Genomic DNA, 22,146 nt, shown 5'->3' with positions numbered 1-22,146 from the left:
ATTTCCCTTCTTCGTGACCCGAAACATCACCCTTTCCTTCTCTCCAGAGATGCTGCCTGTTCCGCTGAGTTACTCCAGCATTTTGTGTCTCTCTTCGGTTTCAAACAGCATCGACAGTTCCTCTTAACAATTTTTTTCTCAGTTGTATACACTGGAATTTAGAAGGATGAGGGGGGATCTTATTGAAATATATAAGATAATTAGGGGATTGGACACATTAGAGGCAGGATACATGTTCCCAATGTTGGGGGAGTCCAGAACAAGGGGCCACAGTTTAAGAATAAGGGGTAGGCCATTTAGAACGGAGATGAGGAAGAACTTTTTCAGTCAGAGAGTGGTGAAGGTGTGGAATTCTCTGCCTCAGAAGGCAGTGGAGGCCATTTCGTTGGATGCTTTCAAGAGAGAGCTGGATAGAGCTCTTAAGGATAGCGGAGTGAGGGGGTATGGGGAGAAGGCAGGAACGGGGTACTGATTGAGAGTGATCAGCCATGATCGCATTGATAGGGCTGAATGGCCTACTCCTGCACCTATTGTCTATTGCCTATTCTGTAGACCCCATATCCCAATATCGCAGTATCTGTATTTGCAGCAAAAGTTTGTAATGTTATGATCCTGTGGTCCCAATATTGTAGTCCTGGTTCCCAAGTCCATACTTCCTGTGGGCACAACCACCTGTTGGAAGTGTGGCTTTAATTGACCTTATTGAAACAACACAAATTATGGGACATGTATGTATAACAATCTTAAGATATCCAAATACTTCGCAGCCAGTTACTTTTGAAACATGGCCACTGCTATTTAATAACCAGTATCAGTCTACATAAGTTTAACAGGTTAAAATTATGAAAGTAGTAGCCATTTCCCTTAACTCATCGGATTGATTTAAGATATAAATTTGATATAATTTTGATTTAAGACTCCATTTAATATCATGCTGAGGAAAATAAGGGAGAGTGCAAAATCAGCCCTTGCACGTTTCACAATAGACAGGTTAGGTTACCTGGGAAGGCGAATAATTATAACATCAAAACTTCTTGTTAAAGGAACTGAGACAATTAACCAGGATTTTCTTTTAAACTACTTTTTACTTAGTTCAACTGGCTTAATTAACTAGCCATCCATCTGAAGGGTCCCAAAACATCGCCTATTCATGTCCTCCAGAGATGCTGCCTGACCCGCTGAGTTACCCCAGCACTTTATAATAATATAATATAATAATAATAATACATTTTATTTGTCATATGTAGGTTGGCACAGGGTCAACGGTACAATGAAATGTATTTGACAAGACAAAGGGTCACCTCAGCAGTAATATTCCAAGGATAAATAAGATAAAGAAATGACATTTGTAAGGTAAAAAGACAATATTAAAAATAGGTAAAAAGACAATATTTATAGTTCTGGCCGAATGAATTCACCTGGCTTAGCTAATGGGTGAATGACAACAATCGCTGAAGGTCTTCGCATACTGCCTCGGAGTCTCACTCTGTTGTGACCAGTCCACTTGTCAACTCTCATCAGAGAAGACTTACTCCAGTCTGTAAACCAAACGTGATCTTCAAACACTGCTACGTCAAATGGACGTCCTTCAGAGAGGGGGGGAAATGTAAAAAGAAAGCTTTTACAGGGCTGTTCATTTCCTGTTGCAGATGAGACAATGGCGCGCAACTTCAGGGTTACAAAAAGCCTCACCTACTTCGTTCTGTGCAAGTATCCGACGGTTGGATCCATTCAGATCTGACATCTCGATCACAGAACGTTTGGCATCACACCAATACAGCTTGTCAGACAGGTAGTCTATGGTTATTCCACTGGGCCAGACGAGATTACTGCCAACAATAATCAGACGGTGTTCACCCTCCAGAGAACAGCTTTCTATTCTAGGTCCATCTCCGCACACAGTCCAGAATAGCTTCCTGTATTAAATAAAGTAGTACACAACAAACCGTTTTAAGATTTACTTCACTTGTTTCGTGTGTGTTAAATAAGACCATTAGCAGTTGAAATAGATGTATTTGAATTAGTAACAAATATGCATTAGTAATGTGTATTATTAACAGCTGAGCAGATCCTGTACATCAGGAATATGCTTGGTTTCTTGTGTCCTTCATTATTGAGATGAAAAGGTTGTTAAAACATAAATGAAAAAGGTTTTAAAGCATGGCATCATTTAAGCCGCTGCATAAAATTGTTCATGGCATTTTGTTTGTAATTATGAAGATCAATTATGAAATCAAAGGTATTTATTTCACAAAATGCTGGAGTAACTCAACAGGTCAGGCAGCATCTCAGGAGAGAAGGAATGGGTGACGTTTCGGGTCGAGACCCTTCTTCAGACTGATGTCAGGTGGGCGGGACAAAGGAAGGATATAGGTACAGACAGAAAGATAGAGGGAGAACTGGGAAGGGGGAGGGGGAAGAGAGGAACAGGGGAACTATCTAAAGTTTGAGAAGTCAATGTTCATATCGCTGGGCTGCAAGCTGCCCAAGCGAAATATGAGGTGCTGTTATGAATTATGAAATCAATTTCAGTTATAAAGCTGTGACTAGTGGTAGGCCAGCTGACCCTCTAGGTCGGAGGAATGCAGACTTAAACACCTCTACCCGACTCCAAAATCCATCAGCCGGAATTGAGCACATCACAAATCTGTGTCATATTCAATTACTGAATCGAAGCAGAGTTTTTTTTTAAGATGCGGATTTTTAAACATTGGTAGCATTCATTATTGAGCCACTACATTATTATTATTCTTAATGCTTCTGATGAGCACGCTATTCAAAAAACAAAAAGAAACTTAAATGAAAAGGTAAAATTAACCAGCTGACCTTGCCAGGCTTCCGTGAAACATGTGATTGACAAATGTTCTGATTTCAATAGTTGAATGGTCCAATAGTGCTTTATTTGTCACACATGCAACTGCACAGTGAAATTCTTTTTGCATATACTATACATGCTGGTGCCACCATTTTTGGCGCCATTATTCAAAGTCCAAAGTCCGGTCGGCCCGCACGCTCGATGTACTGGAGCAGTTCCCGCGAACCGACGTCCCTCTCTGCTCCTCGCCCGGCCATCTGTGTGTCCCGAGGGCGCCTCCTGCAGTCTACTTGAAGGCACAGGAGGCATTATCCTGGTTCACCCTCCTACCGGCCCTTGCTCCTCGCATCTGACATCTCCAGCTCCCTCCCGGTTACACCGACCGACGAGACTTCGGGCGGGTTCCAGGTCCAGCCATCCAACAAGCCTTCATGAGAGGTCCCAGTCCCGTCGACCAATGAGCCTTTGGGGGGGGTTCCCAGTCCTGCTCTCGACGACCCTTCCAGGTGGGCGCCGCGGCAACATGAAGTGCAGATGGAGTCAATGGAAGGGTGGTTGGTTCCGCTATTTGGGAAGTTATGACTTCAAGTCCATGTGTATTGACAGTCAATTGCTCCATTGTACATTTGTCCATTGGTTATTATTGTACTTTTTTGGAGACATTTACCAAAATGTCACTCACCCAAATCTCTGGAAATGTTTTGCTTCCGATCCAAGATGTTGCAAAGTGAGTTCTTAGACATGAGCTCATTCGTATGTATATGAAATTCATTGATCCGTACACTGGATTAGTTAACCTTGATTATATATATAAGATGTTTCATTTAATAATCTTAACATCATATTCTTTGCCTGTGACGCCATTTTGTTTCAATTTTTTTCCTCAGCTAAGCTTGAGGTTTAATAGTTTAATGAAGTTCATGACATTTACGATACCTGTGGCATACTATGTTTCTTTGTCCAGTATTTCAACAAATCCAGTTGTTCATGTGCAACATCAATATTAAATAATTGGCAGGAATTCCTTTAATTACTGTGAACAATTGGAGAATACCTCTGCTTGTTATACCTCAACCTTAGAATCATAAAGCCATAGAGTCAGAGTCAGAGCAGCAGAGAAATGAGCCCAGCGGCCCACCTTGTCTATGCTTTTGAGCATCTCCACTAATCCCATTTGTCCACGTTAGGACCATATCCTTTGATGCCTCACCTTTTTTAAGTGTCTGTCTAAATCTCTTTTAAAGGTAGCAATTGTATTTGACATCCCTAGGTTCTCTGGTAGCTTGTTGCAAACATCAACCACTCTCAGTTTAAAAAAACTTTCTTCTCTGTTTAAGAAACTTTCCCCTCATATCACCTTTAAAACTCCTTTGTCTCACATTAAACCTGTAAAAGTTTTTGTTAGATCACTTAATAATCCAGCGCTATGTAAACACAGATCATGATTCTCATTTTAAACCTGTTCTTCCCAGCTGTTTCTTGCCAGCTACTATCAGGCAACTAAACCATCCTACCTCAACTAGAGAGCAGTCCTGAACTACTGTCTACCTCATTGGAGACCCTTGGACTATCTTTGATCGGGCTTTATCTTGCACTAAACGTTATTCCCTTATCTTGTATCTGTATACTGTGAATGGCTCGATTGTAATCATGTATTGTCTTTCTGCTGACTGGTTAGCATGCAACAAAAGCTTTTCACTGTACCTCGTTACACGTGACAATAATCTAAGCTAAACTGAAACTAAACTATTATCTGAACAACTCACTTGCTGGTTTGCCTCTTTATAATTTAACACTCTTACCTAACCAATGGATGGACAGCGATTCCTCTTGGCATGTGGACACCCTCACGGATAATCACTTCTCTCTGTGTACCATTGAGCCCACTCCTTGCTATGTGCGATAACCTGCAATAAAGAAAGGCAATTAACGCTATTGTTGTTCTACATCATTTGACTCAGTCATGTGCTTATTTGATGGTGTCGCTTATGTCATATTGATTTTAGCAAAATGATTGCTGCTAGGTTGCCATTTGTTTAAAGCATTTGCTATGTGGATAACTGCTCACACTGTCGGAACAATGTTTGCAAACAACTCAGAGGGGATGGGCTTTGAAAGGCCCTTGGAAAAGTTGATCAATGGACCAACTAAACACACAATGGATCGACTAAACAGTAGTGTGCATGGTGTGACCCTCAAACTGAATTAAGATGTCAGATATGAAGAAATAATTTTCACTTCTAGATAGGTAAGGGCATCCATGACAATGTGGTACAAAACAACCATAACCATCATTTATATGTCTGTTACTTTCTGTTGAAAGTTAATAAGGAATTATAAATTGCCATGTACTGTGGATTAGTCAATGATTGACAATGAGAAAGCTAGAAGATGGATGGGGACGGGACAAAACCTGGCAAGTGATAGGTGGATATAGGTGAGGGGGGGTGTGGTTTGATTGATAGATGGTTGAACACAAGCCGGAGATGAAAATTTAGACAGGTACATGGATAGGACAGGTTTAGATGGGTATGGGCCAAACGCAGGCAGGTGGGTCTAGTGGAAATAGGACGTGTTGGTCGGTGTGGGCAAGTTGGACCGATGGGCCTGTTTCCATGCTGTAAGACTCTATGACTATGAAAAGATAAAAGGTAATGATAGATACAGAGATAAGGACAGAAGAGGTGTGAAATATGAAGCCAGAGGAAGGAATATTGGTGGAAGGGGACGAGGAAAGGGAGAAATGGGTGATCATCCAGGTGTGGCACAGGGAAGAGAGGAGGAATAAGAGGAGGGGGTTGTTTGTAGGTTAGTTAAAAATGGAGAATTCAAAGTTCATACTGTAGAAGCAATACCATAGTTATAGCAGTAGACCATGATAGACACAATTCTAATGTAACAGCAACATAATAATATTTTAATTCGCACTCTAAGCAAATCTTTGCCTCTTTCTGTTCCTTTAGCCCCTTAGCGTGAAGCTTGCAAGAGGAATGACTACACATTTGATGTCTTGGTGCAGACAAAAATTGGTAAAATGAGTCAAGAAATAAATGAAAAAAATACCGCAAAAACAGAGAAGTGCAAACAGATGTTTGGTGAAGAGAGTGAAAGAAGTCAAGCTTTTGCTGAAGAACTGGCTCACGTAGAAGGAAAAATTGAATCGGCAGTTAAAGATAAACAACGACCTGAAGCGAGAAGCAGCGGGAGGATATTCAGTAAAAGGTTTTACTCTTGGAGAAAGAGCAGGAAATAAAGGAACTCAAGGCAGATATTTGCACTGGTGTCAATCTGTTGGATTTGATCTGAAACAGCAGGTAGTGGCAGCCCTGACCAGGAAGTGTTCAAGCTAAAACAGTACAAGATAGGTCCAATATGATGATGTACGAACGAAGGAACGTCTTAAAAGAGCAAATGTTAATGACGGCTAATTGGCAACTTAAGCACATCTATTGACCTTGAAATTTCAATTCGGCATGGCTTTTTGAAGTTAACCCACAAAACAGAAATGTTATTGATAGTGCTTAGCCAGCACCACAGTGAAAATTGGTTAAATTGGATGGAGAAAATATTGCAGTTTTTCTATAAAAAAAATGGAGAGACCTGGATCTATCAATTAATTGGTCTCAGCAGCAAAGCAGAATGGCAGTGCCCCAACATGAAATGCAGAAACATGTTAAGGGTCCCATTTCAATTTAGTTTTAGATTAGTTTAGAGATACAGCGCAGAAACAGGCCCATCGGCCCACCGAGTCCGTGCCGAACCGGCGATCCCCGCACATTAACATTACCCTGCACACACTAGGGATGATTTACAATGATACCAAGCCAATTTACCTACAAACCTGTATGTCGTTGGAGTGTGGGAGGAAACCGGAGCACCCGGAGAAAATGCTCGTGGTCACGAAGAGAACGTACAAACTCCACACAGACAGCACCCGTAGTCAGGATCGAACCTGAGTTCCTGCCGCGGTAAGGCAGCAACTCTACTGCTATGCCATTGTGCCGCACTTGACTGGTATTATTTATTAGAGACTGAGGTGCATTTGGAGCATCATCAGTTATTTGGTCAATATTAGTTTCTGCAAATAATTATGGAAAATAAAAGTCCTATTTTCCCGGTAAAGACCATCTCTTCCTTTGCCCACTAAATGTATCTATCTGAATACTTCCAATCCGATTTGCAGTTGCCAGTAGTCATTTGCTAACAGATACCTTAAGGAGCACTGACAGATGTTCAGCTAAACACACAATTTCACCAGATAGTTAAAATTAGGGTGAACTTGACTATTAGTTACTTAACTGCAGGCATACCCTCTATCAATCCAGTATAATTTGCGGTTAATCCAGTCCACAGCTAATCCTTCAGGCAAATCCACATCATTGCTAATGAGTTTCTCATGCTCGGAACCATCTAGATTAGCTATTTCAATCTGTTTCAGGCCTGTGTGAGCAAAATAAACCTGGGAATAAAAAAAAAAGAGCACACAGTGGATTCGTAAAACAGATAAGTAAAGGTTATGCCGAACAGTTTTGCCTAAGTTCTGAAGACCATTGTGACCGAAGGAACACACAGCAATCCTGTTGAGCCATCATCAAGTGAAGCCTGTTTACCATGTACCATGATTTATATACAAACTGAGGTTCAATTATACTGGATTGACAGCGGTTAAGTCTGCAGTCTGCGGTAATGGGCTGGAGAAAGGTGGACTTTCTATTTTGAGCACGAATGATGACACATAACACAAGGCACCCTAGTGATAAGCATGTCTGAATTAGGGCGGCACGGTAGCGCAGCGGTAGAGTTGCTGCTTTACAGCGAATGCAGCGCCGGAGACTCAGGTTCGATCCTGACTACGGGTGCTGCACTGTAAGGAGTTTGTACGTTCTCCCCGTGACCTGCGTGGGTTTACTCCGAGATCTTCGGTTTCCTCCCACACTCCAAAGACGTACAGGTATGTAGGTTAATTGGCTGGGTAAAATGTAAAAATTGTCCCTAGTGGGTGTAGGATAGTGTTAATGTACGGGGATCACTGGGCGGCACGGACTTGGAGGGCCCAAAAGGCCTGTTTCCGGCTGTATGTATATGATATGATAATTAGATGGTGGATCACGAACCCTTTACTCTGCATTACACTGCAGTCTGTAATTTAATTTACAAGCGTCCCTTACTTTATCAGTCTAAAACAAAAGCTCTATCTATGTGGGTAATATGTGGGGCTTTATTAGGCAAAGATCATTACTGAACAAATCTGATGTAATTATGTCCAATTAAAAGGGAAATCCATGACAGGTGTTGTCTCAGGAGAGATTATGATTGTGGGGAATGCACTGTAGGAAATCAGAGGCATATAGATACTTGTAGAGTATTTATTTTGATGGGTGAACAATCATCTGCTCTACAATGTGAGCTGTCTAAGTGGTCTCACATGCGCTTGCAAGCATTTCTTGGTAACCAATCCAAATCCAATCCAAATCCAATTTTATTCTGAGCCAACATGGACTTTCAAAGACAGGATTGAGAATAAAGTCATGGAGTGATGCAGTGTGGAAACAGGCCCTTTGGCCCAACTTGCCCACACCGGCCATCATGTCCCAGCTACACTAGTCCCACCCGCCTGCGTTTGGCCCATATCGCTCCAAACCTGTCCTATCCAATGTATGGAGGCACAAGAGACAGCAACTGATGGAATTTAAAAGAAAAGAAAATTGTGACTGGAGCTCAATGGGCCAGGCAGCATCTGTGAGGGGAGGACAATTGTCAACCTTTTTGCTGAAAACCCTCCACGCTTGACCTAGTATGTTCTTCCAGTAGTTTGTTATTGGCTTCAGAATTGACACCAACATGAAAACAGACGCATTCCTTCCAGCGAATACCATGTAAATTGACCATAAATGCATGTGCAATTTTGAGAGAAAAATTAAGATGTCAAAATAGGCACTTTTCATTGATTGAGATTAAATATAAGAATGATAATGTCTTTGATGAATGATTGTTCCATTTGATTACATTATCATTTTACCGAATATAATGTGATGCTATTCATGATCAATTAACTGGATTATTTGAAAAACTATAGCATGAAAGTCACTGTTGATAAAGCTAATTGAATCACATCGATTGCAGTTTTAAATAACTTTTTAAACAATACCATAAAAAGCATATCTAATTAATATCCATTGATTTTTAAAAGGCTAAACTTTCTGCAAACACCATAACATTTTTTGTTACGAGGATGTTGCCAGGACTAGAGGGTGTGAGCTATAGGGAAGGGTTGAGTAGGCTGGGTCTCTATTCCATGGAGTGCAGGAGGATGAGGCGGGATCTTATGGAGGTGAACAAAATCATGAGAGGAATAGGGACTAATGTTGCTGACCTCCCCGTGGTGAGCCCTGTCAACTGACCTCAGTCAGGCGAACGACAACAAACAGAGACAGCAGAAGCAGAAGCAGCTTCATAACTTCTGCTGCCTCAAACGCAAGAAGAAGAAGATGAGAGGAATAGATTGGGTAGATGCACAGAGTCTCTTGCCCAGATTAGGGGATTCGAGGACCAGAGGACATAGGTTCAAGGTGAAGGGGAAAAGATTTAATAGGAATCCGAGGGGTAACTTTTTCACACAAACAGTGATGGGTGTATGGAACAAGCTGCCAGAGGAAATAGTTGAAGCAGGGACTATCCCATCGTTTACAAAATAGTTAGACAGGTACATGGATAGGACAGGTACATGGATGGGACTAGTATAGCTGGGACATTGTTTACCGGTGTGGGTGTTGGGCTGAAGGGCCTGTTTCCACACTATATCACTCTATGACCATGACTCTCAGTGTGCTTTAAGATTTGTTTCTTCAATTTTACCAACAGTAATTTCTGAACATTTGCATCGAAAATATCAATAACAATTGATATTATTTGAATCCTGATTTTAAAGACTTTAAGTCACTCATCGTGGATCAAGTGTGTGAAATTATAAAATCCTATTTACCTTACTTTGAACTGGATCATAATCAAGTGCTAAGACTCGTCCCATCTGTCTTTCCAGCACAGTATGATAATCTGTCCCATCAAAGTTTATGCGCCGCAAATTATGATTATTTGCAAATAACAAGAATGGGCTGGGACCTGTTAAATATACAATTGATTATTTTCAATAAAAAACTCAAAAAAGCAGTGTTTCGGATATCAATATTTTCATGCCTGAACCATTAGAGAAAGCAGGACATGGTTAAAGGATATTCAGCTAAAAATTCCCACCTGGTAGACGTCCTCCAGAGGGCAATGAAAGATGAAAAGGGAAACCAATAATGAATTTAAACTCTTCATTATATATTGGAGCAGAACTGTAAACTTAATTAGCAAATGGGGTGGGAACTGCTTTACGTCCTCGTCGTCCACCCTGGGTAGTTCTACGGAACTGGCAAAATGTGTAGCAAAGCGTCAACTACGGTACTCTGAAGCACCAATTGCCACTTTTGATTGTTGTAGTTGACATATGAAAGAAAGAATTAGCAAATGGAGTTGTAGAAAAAGATGGGGCGGAATTTGTAAGATAGCAAAATGTAAACAAAACTGGAAAAGGTGCAAAGATCCAAAATAGTGTGTTAAATTTTAGGGATTGATGGACTGAGGATAGATTTTTGGAGAAATTGCTGATGGCGATTTTGAAAGTCGAGCAGGCAGGATCCAAAGAGAACTAAACATATAAACTGTTAACTTGCTTGGAGCCAGGAAAGAAACTTGAATGGTCTATTTAGTGGAAATGATGCCAATGTTACAATATGCAGTCTTATGAACAAGAGGGATTGTGGGGGAGAAACTGTTGGAAAAACAGTGTTTACTAGGCAAGGGGAAGGAAAGGACACAGGAAAGGACTCTGGAGCAGATGTACAAGTAGACTTAACAGTTTGTGGACTTGTGCTTGGTGGAAGTGAATTGACAGAAAGGTTTAAGAAATCAGTTGGACATCTAGAGTCATAGAGTCATGGAGTAATGCAGCATGGAAACGGGCCCTTTGGCCCAACTTGCCCACACCGGCCAACATGTCCCAGCTACACTATTCCTACCTGCCCCAATTTGGTCCATATCCCTCCAAACCTGGCCTATCCATGTACAACTGTTTCTTGAATTTTGGGATAGTCCCTTCCTCAACTACCTCCTCTGGCAGCTTGTTCCAAACCCCTAACACCCTTTGTGTGAAAAATTTACCCCTCAGATTCCTATTAAATCTTTTCCCTTTCACCTTAAACCCATGTCCTCTGGTCCTCGATTCACCTACTCTGGGCAAGAGACTCTGTGCACCTACCCAATCTACTCCTCTCGTGATTTTACGAGGTTGTGTATTCTTTTTGTTCTTTAGGATGGTATTGAAGTGCTGGATATAATGGCAGAAATCAGAGTGACCCAATAGTGCAGTACATGGTCAAGTCAGATCTGATGATGGGCAACCAGTATTGTGTAGGAAGGAACTGCAGATGCGGGTTTATACTGAAGATAGACACAAAATGCTGGAATAACCCAGCGGGACATGCAGCATCACTGGAGAGAAGGAATGGGTGATGTTTCGGGTCTGAAGAATGTTCTCTCCAGTGATGCTGCCTATCCTGCTGGGTTACTCCAGCATTTCGTGTCTAAACCAGCGGTGTTTCAGGAATGCTGAAAACGCTTCTCTGAACGTGAGGAAGTGAGGATAAGGACCAGAGAAATAGCTATTAAACTGGATGCGAGAGGTTTTTGTTTCCAGCAAAAGAAATGGCGTGGAAGTATGTCAGCAAATAAAGGACTAAAGATTAGGCAGTTAGGCTTTTTGAAATCAGTTATAAGATACTGAGAGGAGGCTTTTTTAAAAACCTAATAAAGATACTAAAGGAACCATCAAAAGGGGTGGGACATATGGTTTTTGAGAGGCACAAGGAAATGGTCAGGGATAGCCACAAGGCCATGAATATCCATAGAAAATTGGTAAAGGAGCTCTGAGCTTCCAAAGCAACTATCAAATTGGGCTTTAGGAATATTGTAGGATTTGCTGAAGAATCACTTTGTCAAGGAAGAAAAAGAAAATATGTTAATGGTGTTTGCTAGTTTATTTTGTTGCACAATCTTTTCAAATTTCATTCTGATAACCGCTTCCACTATTTTACATAGGGCTGTGATAAAACAACAAATACTGGAAATTCTCGACCTATGTGAAAAGAGAAGCTGTTAACATTTTAAGTCAAACACCCTTCATTAAAATGTTAGGGTTCCGGTTGCTTTTGCTCAAAGATCTCATTTGTGTATTGTTCTTGCTGAGTCATTATTGTTTTTATTGATGACAGCTTTTAACTTACAAAAGAAATGTTGAGAGTTCAGGTGTTACTGTGCACGCAGTACAATGTCAGGGCTATTTTACTTGAGATGCAACTTTATGATCCACTGAAACTACGGGTTTGAAGTAGATTCATTATGCTGGATATTTTCCCTGAGGTTTTCCCGGAATTAGGTTGCTCTGGATTGTGTGTGATATGAATGGGAGCATCAGGGGAAGTGGGACACTTCATCCCAATCCTGAATGAACCAAGATTCAAAGTGTAAATACGTAATTGAGAGAAGTATACATATTTGGAAAAGTAGACCTCTCAAAATTAAGTAGCAAATATGAAGGTAATTTTGCAAATCCACTCTCCACTCCATTGTGTCTTCCATACATCTGTGCATGTACACCGCCTTAATTTTTAATCCAATAAAGTTGCCAACGTGTGCATAGCTCTGTGTCGAGATTGCAAGTTTGTTTCGCTGCTCCTTAGCTGATGTTTTAATATATTTATATAGCTTCATCGAGAGAAAACTTTGAATAGAAAGTAGACACAAGGAACTGCAGATGCTGGAATCTTGAGCAAAAAAAAACACTGGAGTAGGTCAATGGGTCAGACAGCGTATCTGGAGAACATGAATAAATGATGTATTGGGTTGGAACCCTTCTTCAGAAAGGTCTGAGGGCAAAGAAAGGTCCTGACCCAAAACATCCTCCTCTCTCTCCTCTCTTCCAGCTTTATTCACCATCTCACCCCACCCCTCTCCTCCACCATCACAATCAGTCTGAAGAAGGGTCCCGAGTCGAAACATCACCTATCCGTGTTCTCCAGAGATGCTGCCTGACCTGCTGATATTCATGCTAATATATGACGTGTAAGTCGTGATTTACAAACATTGTCAACATCAGGCATCACTACCAACCTGAAGCGCGGCAGTGTTGTTCGTCAAGCTGCAGATTATAGCCGGGCAGGCATTCACATTTCCAAGCGGTTGGACCATGCGGTACACAGGTCTGGCTGCAGCCTCCATTGTCTGGTGTCTTGCAGCCTGAAAAAATGTTAGACTGGTGATGTACTCTCTGCATAGCATTCATTGCACCAGTGGGAATTTTATCAAACATTATTTTTAAATGATCATTCTGATTTAATATGTTTGATACCGATGACCATTTATTTGTGTAAATGGGGCGCAAAGTAACATTTCATTTTACAATCGTGATGTCTTGAGAGGTCGGGAGCTTTTCTCTTGAAGGTTGGGAGGTGTGGGTGCCGGAAATGAAGACAGAAAAGTTCTTGTTTTCAAACTTAAATTCCATATAAATTATTTAGTCTTTTCCAAAAACAGGTAAACTTAATTGTTTGCAGACAGGTACACAAAATCAAAACAGGTAGTTAAATCAAAACTGTAGCTTGCTGCCTTCTTACAAAATATAACTCAAACACTGCTTCTCTCCCTGTCTGCTCCAGTCGTTGTCTCTCTTTTCAAATACACTGCCTCCCTTCCCTTTTAGCTCTCTCACTGAGGCAATCAGCTCATCTGGTTCAGCTGGGCAGCAATCAGTGTCAGCAGGGCAGGCAGCCCTGCTGACTATGGGTTTTGTAGTCTTATGCGGGCAGCCATGATGGTTTGTAGTCCTTGTTGCATCCACCGGGAGGAAATGTATCTCCCCTCTATGACTCTACCTCTCATGATATCACACAATGTAGAGAAGGGGTGTCTGAGGTTCGGGTCACAATGAGAAATAATACAGTGACACAATTGTCCCAACAGTTAGATTTTTACCGAGCAGAAGCTAACCCTATCTCAGAAATTCCCAATTATTTAGATTTAATATAATTGCAACCATTACCATTATTCTGTTCTTAAGGAAATTCGTGTATAATCTAGACTGAAGTCATAAATGTAGTTATGACCAACAGTTTACTTTAACTAAATTGAAAAAAAATTAAGGTATGGTAATCACCCGAACTCACAATGTTAATTATTTGCAAAAGTGCAGCAATAGGAAAAATCAGAGTTGAAAGCACACTTCACTCCTGTTAGTCCACCTGGGTTTCATTGATCAATTACACAGAGGCGCAGCAGTAGAGTAGCTGCCTTACAGTGTCAGGAGACCCGGGTTTGATCCTGACTATGGATGCTGTCAGTACGGAAATTGTACATTCTCCATGTGACTGCATTGGGTTTCTCCGGGTAATCCAGTTTCCTCTAAAGATGTACAAAGATTTTCTATGTTTCTATGTTTGTAGGTTAATTGACTTCAGTAAAATTGTAAATTGTCCCTAGTGATAGGAGCAGAATTAGGCTATTCGGCCCATCGTCTACTCCGCCATTTAATTATTGCTGATCTATCTCTCCCTCCGAACCCATTCTCCTCGTAACCTCTGACACCCGTACTAATCAAGAATCTATCTATCTCTGCTTTGAATATATCCACTGACTTGGCCTCCAAATAGATGGTGCTGGTGGATGGGTACTCGGTATGTTGAAGGGCCTGTTTCCCCGCTGTATCTCTAAAGCCTAAAGTTTACCTCCAGCTCCCTCTTATAATGACCGATGTTATTAGTCAAGATTGCCACTTGCAGGCAGTGATATGGGAGGAATCATTAGGAAATGTTGACAGTGTAGACCTATTCCCAAGCCAATGAGCACCAAGTTTAGAAGGGAAAATCAGGGTCCTATACATCTTCCTCAGTTGAGCATTAATTGGATAATGTAAGATAATAAGGGAGAAAGAAAATAACAGTTTAATTTATTCAGTCTTTTTCCTCAACCAAACCCCCTTTCAAAATTTTGAGCCAATGTCTGAAACTCAAATGCAGACACAGAGGACTGTCGATGCTGGTTTACAAATAAAAAGACACTAAGTGCTGGATGAAGTGTCCAGACCCAAAATGTCACCTATCTATGTCCATCAGAGATGCTGTCTGACCCGCTGAATTACTCCCAACACTTTGTGTCTTTGTCTAAAACTCAAATACTTTACTGAGTCAGGAATTGGCCCAATTACTTTCAGAATGCCCCAAATATATTGGCATTTGGTGTTGGTCTCTCAGGAGAACAAACCGTGAGATACAGACACAGGATTTTCAGAACCCATTGTCCATGCTGGCTACAAAAGGGCTTCCCAGCCTAGTCCTGCTTCACAACTCTCATTGCTCAATAGCTCTGTAGTTTATATAAATCAAGTGCTAATTTATATGCCCTTTCAATGCAATAAGAGTTTAGGCCTTAGAGTTAGTTTTAAACGTTGAATTTCAGACCCTCGTTATCCTTCAGGTGAAAAAGAATGGAGCGATTAGGCTTGTATACACTGGAATTTAGAAGGATGAGAGGGGATCTTATTGAAACATATAAGATTATTAAGGGATTGGACAAGCTAGAGGCAGGAATCATGTTCCCGATGTTGGGGGAGTCCAGAACCAGGGGCCCCAGTTTAAGATAAGGGGTTGGCCATTTAGAACAGAGATGAGGAAAAACCTTTTCACCCAGAGAGTTGTCAATCTGTGGAATTCTCTGCCTCAGAAGGCAGAGGAGGCCGATTCTCTGGATGCTTTCAAGAGTTAGATAGAGCTCTTAAAGATAGCAGAGTCAAGGGATATGGCGAGAAGGCAGGAACGGGGTACTGATTGTGGATGATCAGCCATGTTCACAGTGAATGGCGGAGCTGGCTCAAAGGGCCGAATGGCCTACTCCTGCACCTATTGTCTATTGTCTATATTTAACAGGATCTCCGTGTGCTCCCAATTTATGGACTCGAGCTTCCTAACACCATCTTTGAATGGTTATGGGCCAGAAATTCCCAGGAGCCTTTCGATTGTCGCACTTATTCAAGGACACTTTGAGCACGTCCTTTCATCTTTTTCTCTGACCTCCTCCCATGACAGAGCTCACAATATATTAACGGTTGCAGGAGTCTGTTACTGGGCAAGCAAAGGGCATGGTCCAAGTGAGAGTAACTAGGGCTCCATTACAGGGGAGGCAGGCCTGGGAGAAGATACTGACAGATTTGTTTCTATTTCATGTAAATTTAGAGAATCTTCAGATACAGAGCTCCCTTCATAATGTACTTATAGGTAAACTTGGAATGAAAGTGTATTGGCACAATCTTTACAGAGTGTGCGTCTATTACTATTCCTGACCTGATCAATACACTGTATTGATTTTTTTCAGATGTAAACTTCTTCTCAGAGTAGATTTGTGTTTATTGTTAAGTACATGCACTCTAGTTGTTTTAAACTCTATTATTTTAAACACGCAAGTAATTATTAGACAATAGACAAGAGGTGCAGGAGGAGGCCATTCGGCCCTTCGAGCCAGCACCACCATTCACCGTGATCATGGCTGATCATGCACAATCAGTACCCCGTTCCTGCTTTCTCCCCATATCCCCTGACTCCACTATCATTAAGAGCTCTGTCTAGCTCTCTCTTGAAAGCATCCAAAGAATTGGCCTCCACTGCCTTCTGAGGCAGAGACTTCCACAGCTTCACAACTCTCTGACTGAAAAAGTTTTTCCTCATCTCCGTTCTAAATGGCCTACCCCTTATTTTTAAACTGTGGCCCCTGGTTCGGGACTCCCCCAACATCGGGAACATGTTTCCTGCCTCTAGCGTGTCCAATACCTTAATAATATATGTTTCAATAAGATCCCCTCTCATCCTTCTAAATTCCAGAGTATACAAGCCCAGCCGCTCCAGTCTTTCAACGTACAACAATTCCGCCATTCTGGGAATTAACCTCATGAACCTACTCTGCACTCCTTCAATATCAAGAATGTCCTTCCTCAAGTTTGGAGACCAAAACTGCACACAATACTCCAGGTGTGATCTCACTAGGGCCCTGTACTCATAATATACATAGGTAAACTTGGAATGAAAGTGTTTTGGCACAATCTTTACAGATCCAACCCAGTCTGTAGTTCCAAAATGTGCTCAATATTCTCAAATACATTATATGACTCAAATTTGCATTTTACTTTGATACCATCTTATCTTTAACAGTGAGCACTTATTGATAGGGTAATCATTTGAAAATAACCTTGCAATTCCAACTGATACCTGAACATGTTTTGCCATCTGATCCTAAAACAGATCCTGGTGGACAGAGACAGATTGGTCCCTGAGAGGTCTGTGTGCAGTCATGGCTGCAGTCAGTGTGATTTTCCAAACACGGAGAAAGAGCTAGTGAATAAAGAAAATACAGTCGTAATTAAATGAACATCTTTCAACAGTTATTTCAACATGTTGCCACACAATAAAATACCGCTTCCTCATTAGTGAGAAATATTACAGCTTGATTGATTGAAACTCACAGCATGGAAATGGGCCCTTCAGCCCACCAAGTCCATGCCATCCAAAAGGCTATCTGGATGTTGGAGATGCTGGATGAAGATTTGCGAAGATGAGAAGGGCAAGATTTAATGGGAACCTGAGGGGCCACTTTTTCACGGAGGATGATAGGGAAATGGAACAAGCTGGCTGCTAGCGGAGGTAGTTGAGGCGGGTACCATGATAGTATTTAAAAAAACACTTGGACGGGTACATGGATAGGAAAGGTTTAGAGGGATATGGGCCAAAAGCAACAATTAGGACGTTTAGATGGGGCATCTTGGTCTGCATGGGCAAGTTGGGCTGAAGGGCCTGTTTCCGTGTGTATGATTCTATGGCTCTACCTGGATGATAGAGGTCTGCATATTGAAAGGTTCCTCATTGGTAATTGCAAGGGAAGGTACATTTACAGAATCCTTACCCTGACATGTTTTCATATCGGGCTGCAGTACGAACCCCTTTGGACAGAGGCAATGATAAGAGCCAGGGACATTTTCACATCCCAAGGTGCACCCATGGTTCCAAAATGCACATTCGTTGACATCTGAGGAATGAAAGTGCACAAGTCAGAAACAGGAAAAGTTGCATGAAGATTGTAATGGAATTAAGCAGAGCGCAAGAGCAAAACTGTGCAAAGTTGCAGACTGAATACAGGGGTATAGGGATGGGACAGGACTGGAGGGAACAATCATATAACTCCTTCAAAGCCAACACATTGAACATAGGCCAAGTGGCTTACTTTTGTGCAGCGTGACCTAAAGTTGAGCAGTCACGATACGATACTATACGATACGATATGATAGAACTTTATTTATCCCAGGAAGGAAATTGATCTGCCAACAGTCATAAAAGCATATGAAACATGAAATTAAAAGTGACAAGTGGAAAGGATTGGGGATGTGCAAAGATTGGGGAGTGTGGAGGTGGGGGGGGGGGGGGGGGGGTTGGGAAAGGGGCGTCAGTCTCAGGTTATCCCACAACAGAAGGGGGAGGAGTTGTACAGTCTGAAAACCAGAGGGAAGAAGGATCTCCCATGGTGTTCTGTCCTGCATCTTGGTGGAGCCAGTCTGTTACTGAAGGTGCTCATCGGGTTGACCAGTGTGTCATGGAAGGGGGGGGGGGGGGGGGGGAGCTCAGATGTGTCAATTGACAATGATCATCTTTAAAAGACCATTCGGAAAAATATTCCAGACGATACTGATGGAAATGACATGTATTGGCTGTTGCTGATGTTGCTTAGTAAACTCGGCTGACTTTTTATCCTCCCCACTCGCTCCCTCTCCCCACCATCACCACTATTCCACTCAATTTTAAGTAGAACTGCGGAAGAGAATCCATTCCTGAATGTATTCTGAAAAGATTGCAGATTGATATTTTTGGAGATTGTGTGATGATGATTAACTGCCATTTAAAAGATCCAGAGGAAACTATCCAGATACGGGTTGCCTATATTGGCTGTGGCAGTTGTGCTCAGATCTGCCGATTGTTAATGTAGCAAAGTCTTGCACATATGTGTATTTCTATTCTGAAATCTGCTGCAACTGAGAAGGAAAATATCCTGGAACATTTTGCTTATCCAAAGTTGTCAACCTCATGATCTAATCAATCAGTTGATCTTCTCACGGGAAAAAAACATAAATATGATCATAAAACAGTGCTTCCATAACCTAGGTGGATAAATATGGAAATGTAGTAGATTTTTCTATTGCATGGAACATATAAATAGCCCAGTTCAGATATACCAGAGCCTGTGACTTTCTCCATTAAATAGCTGGATGGAAAACTATGTTCCCAAGAATGCCCCTTAGCCCTGTAAGGTGGAAGTTGAATATTCTACCTCTATCACACATTCACAATAGTTAGTGCATCTATTATCATGTCATGCTTTCATGGTTGGAAGTGTTTGGGACAGAGGCCATTTGTTCCATTTCATTAGTGGCGCCTCTGGCTTTACAACCAGAGAAATTGATGTGAATTATTTGGGTATGATGCAAACAGTACATACGGTGAAATATGATGGCAATGTGCAATGTGCATGTATGTGACTATCACACATATATACAACTAGCAGCCCAAGGAATATAGGACATATAACAGTACAGCACAGGGACAGGCCCTTCGGCCCACAATGTCTGTGCAGAGCACGAAGCCAAGACCAACCCTTATCTGTGCGCACATGATCCATATCGCTCCATTCCCCGCATATCCATGTGCCTCTCCAATAGCCTCTTAAACACCACTATTGTATCTGTTTCCACCACTACCCCTGGCAGCACGTTCAAGGCACTCACCACCTGCTATATAAAACATGTACCTCGCTCATCTCCTTTAAACTTTTCTCCTCTCACCTTAAAGCAATGCTCGCTTGTCTTTGATATTTCCACCCTGAAAAAAAGGGGCTGATTGTCTATGTTATCTACGCCTCTTATAATTTATCAGGTGTCCCCTCAACCTCTGATGCTTCAGAGAAAACAATCTGTTTATCCAACCTCTCCTTGCAGCTAATAACTTCTAATTTAGGCATCATTCTTTTAAGCCTCTTCTGCACCCTGTCCAAAGACTCCACACCCTTCCTGTATTGGGGTGAAGATAACTGCACGCAAAATTCCAACTGTGCCCCAACCTAAGTCCTATAAAGCTGCATCATGTTTTTCTGACTGATGTACTCAATGCCCTGAATAATGAAGGCAGGCATACAGGTGCCTTATTTACCACTATTTCTGCTTATGCTGCCACTTTCAGGGAGCTGTGGACTTGGACCTCAATATACCTCTGTACTTCAATGTTGTTAAGTGCCTTGCCATTAATTGTACATTTTCCCCTTTCAATCGACCTCCAAAAGAGCAACACCATTACACTCCATTTGCCATTTCTCTGCCCATTTTTATAGCTGATCCACCTGATCCACCTGATCCCCCTTCTATACGTTAACAGCCTTCCTCACAGTCTACTACTCCAGCAATCCTGGTGTCATCTACAAATTTACAAATCCACACAACTAAGATGCTGTGAACTCCAGGCACTTTTTGTATCAGCCTACCAAGGGGGATTTTACTAAATGCCTATTCCCATTCTGCAGACTTTTGTAAAAGGCATAATTGAGTTTTAACTCTCTCAGTTGCTAATCATTTTAACTCCCTTTCCCATTCCCATACTGACCTTTCTCCATTGCTGGAATGAGGCCACACACAAACTAGAGGAACAGCACTTCATATTTTGCTTGGGTGGCTTGTAATCCAGCAGTATGAATTTGAACGCTCTATTTTTAAGTAACTTCTACCTACACTCCCCTCCTCTCCCCCTTGTTGCCTTTCTCCACCCTAGTCATTTAAGTAGTTTCATAGTTCACAACATTGTATCCTTCTTGAGACGACACCTTCCCTGGCTAACAATAGGCTTACCATGGCGCCACCCTGCCTGAGGGCATTTGTTTTGCTGGCCCTGTTGATCCTGGTCTTTTCCCGCCTCCGGCTTTTCACCGCCCCAGTCTGAAGAAGGGTCCCAATCTGAAACACCACCTATCCTTTTTCTCCAGAAAAGCTGCCCACACACAAACTCGAGTTGAGTTACTCCAGCACTTTGTGTTTATCTTTGCTTTGAACATTGAATTTTCTAATTTTAGGTAACCTCTCACAAATCCTCTCGCCCCCCCCCCCCCCCCATCCCCCACCATTTCTCCACCAAGTCCTCTCACCACCTCCCCATCCCGCCCTCCTTCAATCCCTTGGGTCCCACCTGGACTCCTAACTATTTCTCCCCTCTACGCATTAATTACGCAATAATTGTTTCATTTAATTGTGATTAGGAATTACTCCAGCGATAGGAGAAATAAATGTGTAAATGTGCTGTTGTTTCCCTTTTAGTGAATGTGTCAAGTTCTTCTGAAAGCCCCTGCACCAGGCACCAGGTGTAAAACTGCCCCATATTGTGGAAAGCGTAAGGTAGAAAATGGATTGTAGTTCACAGTTTTGAGGTTGTGACAGAGTGTTAACCACAGAAGAAGACATTGCTATGAGATTCTATATCACGCACGTATGCCCTGCCTCTTGGGGTGAAGTTTACCTCTGCATGATTTCTGATCATCACTGAGAACATAACCATCTTTACACTTGCAGCACTTTCCATTGAAGCTTTTCTTGCAAACGCTTCCTGTTTCATTTTCTGTAGAAAAGTTTATTAAAACGTTAACATTTCAAAGTTAACAAGGCTCAAAAACTCTAATTTAGCCCAATGTTTCCCGTTTGATTAAAGGGCAGATAACGGAAACCAAGGCGTTGAATTTTCCAGATGTGTGAATTCTTTCCTCTGAGTTTGCTTTGGGAGAGATTGTGGATACGATTTGAATGGGTTGCAGCTTTGAAAATAAATGAGCAGAAAAGATGAAGCTTCCATGAACAAGACTCCAGACTTGGAGAGAGTACCCAAAGTAACTGGCCCTCTTGCCTCTATGAATGGCACGAGTCACTACAAATCTAAGGATAGTGAAATAGGGCAATTATTTCAGCAATGTTAACTTTTCGTCTGAAATCTATCTAGAGATGCATTTGGAATTCTTCTTCCTGGAGTTCTGTTTTGTTATCTTGGCCTTTCCCCATTCTTCACCCTCCCCTTACATTTTTCACTCTTCCCATGATTATTTTCTCTCTTTGCCTTCATTTCTGTTCCATCCCGTCCTCGTTTTTCCGCTTCTGTTTTATTTTCTCCCCTCTTCCT

The 22,146-nt window shown here is 41.7% G+C and overlaps 1 protein-coding gene across 1 annotated transcript in view; it reads right to left on the bottom strand.

Annotated features, from left to right (window-relative positions):
* Nucleotides 1-22,146, bottom strand: part of egf (epidermal growth factor) — a 95,152-nt gene that overhangs the window by 40,854 nt on the left and 32,152 nt on the right. The window contains exons 6-14 of the mRNA XM_078412433.1: nt 21,496-21,594; nt 17,855-17,977; nt 17,164-17,286; nt 13,025-13,150; nt 9,798-9,934; nt 7,126-7,274; nt 4,618-4,722; nt 1,693-1,916; nt 1,419-1,586 (exon numbers count right to left, since the gene is read on the bottom strand). Of these exons, the coding sequence (XP_078268559.1) occupies nt 1,419-1,586; nt 1,693-1,916; nt 4,618-4,722; nt 7,126-7,274; nt 9,798-9,934; nt 13,025-13,150; nt 17,164-17,286; nt 17,855-17,977; nt 21,496-21,594 (1,254 nt within the window). The remainder of the gene's footprint in view (nt 1-1,418; nt 1,587-1,692; nt 1,917-4,617; nt 4,723-7,125; nt 7,275-9,797; nt 9,935-13,024; nt 13,151-17,163; nt 17,287-17,854; nt 17,978-21,495; nt 21,595-22,146) is intronic.

This window comes from Rhinoraja longicauda, chromosome 1, assembly GCF_053455715.1.
Source record: "Rhinoraja longicauda isolate Sanriku21f chromosome 1, sRhiLon1.1, whole genome shotgun sequence".
Taxonomy (NCBI): Eukaryota; Metazoa; Chordata; class Chondrichthyes; order Rajiformes; family Arhynchobatidae; genus Rhinoraja; species Rhinoraja longicauda.
This window is presented reverse-complemented; position numbering and strand designations above follow the sequence as displayed.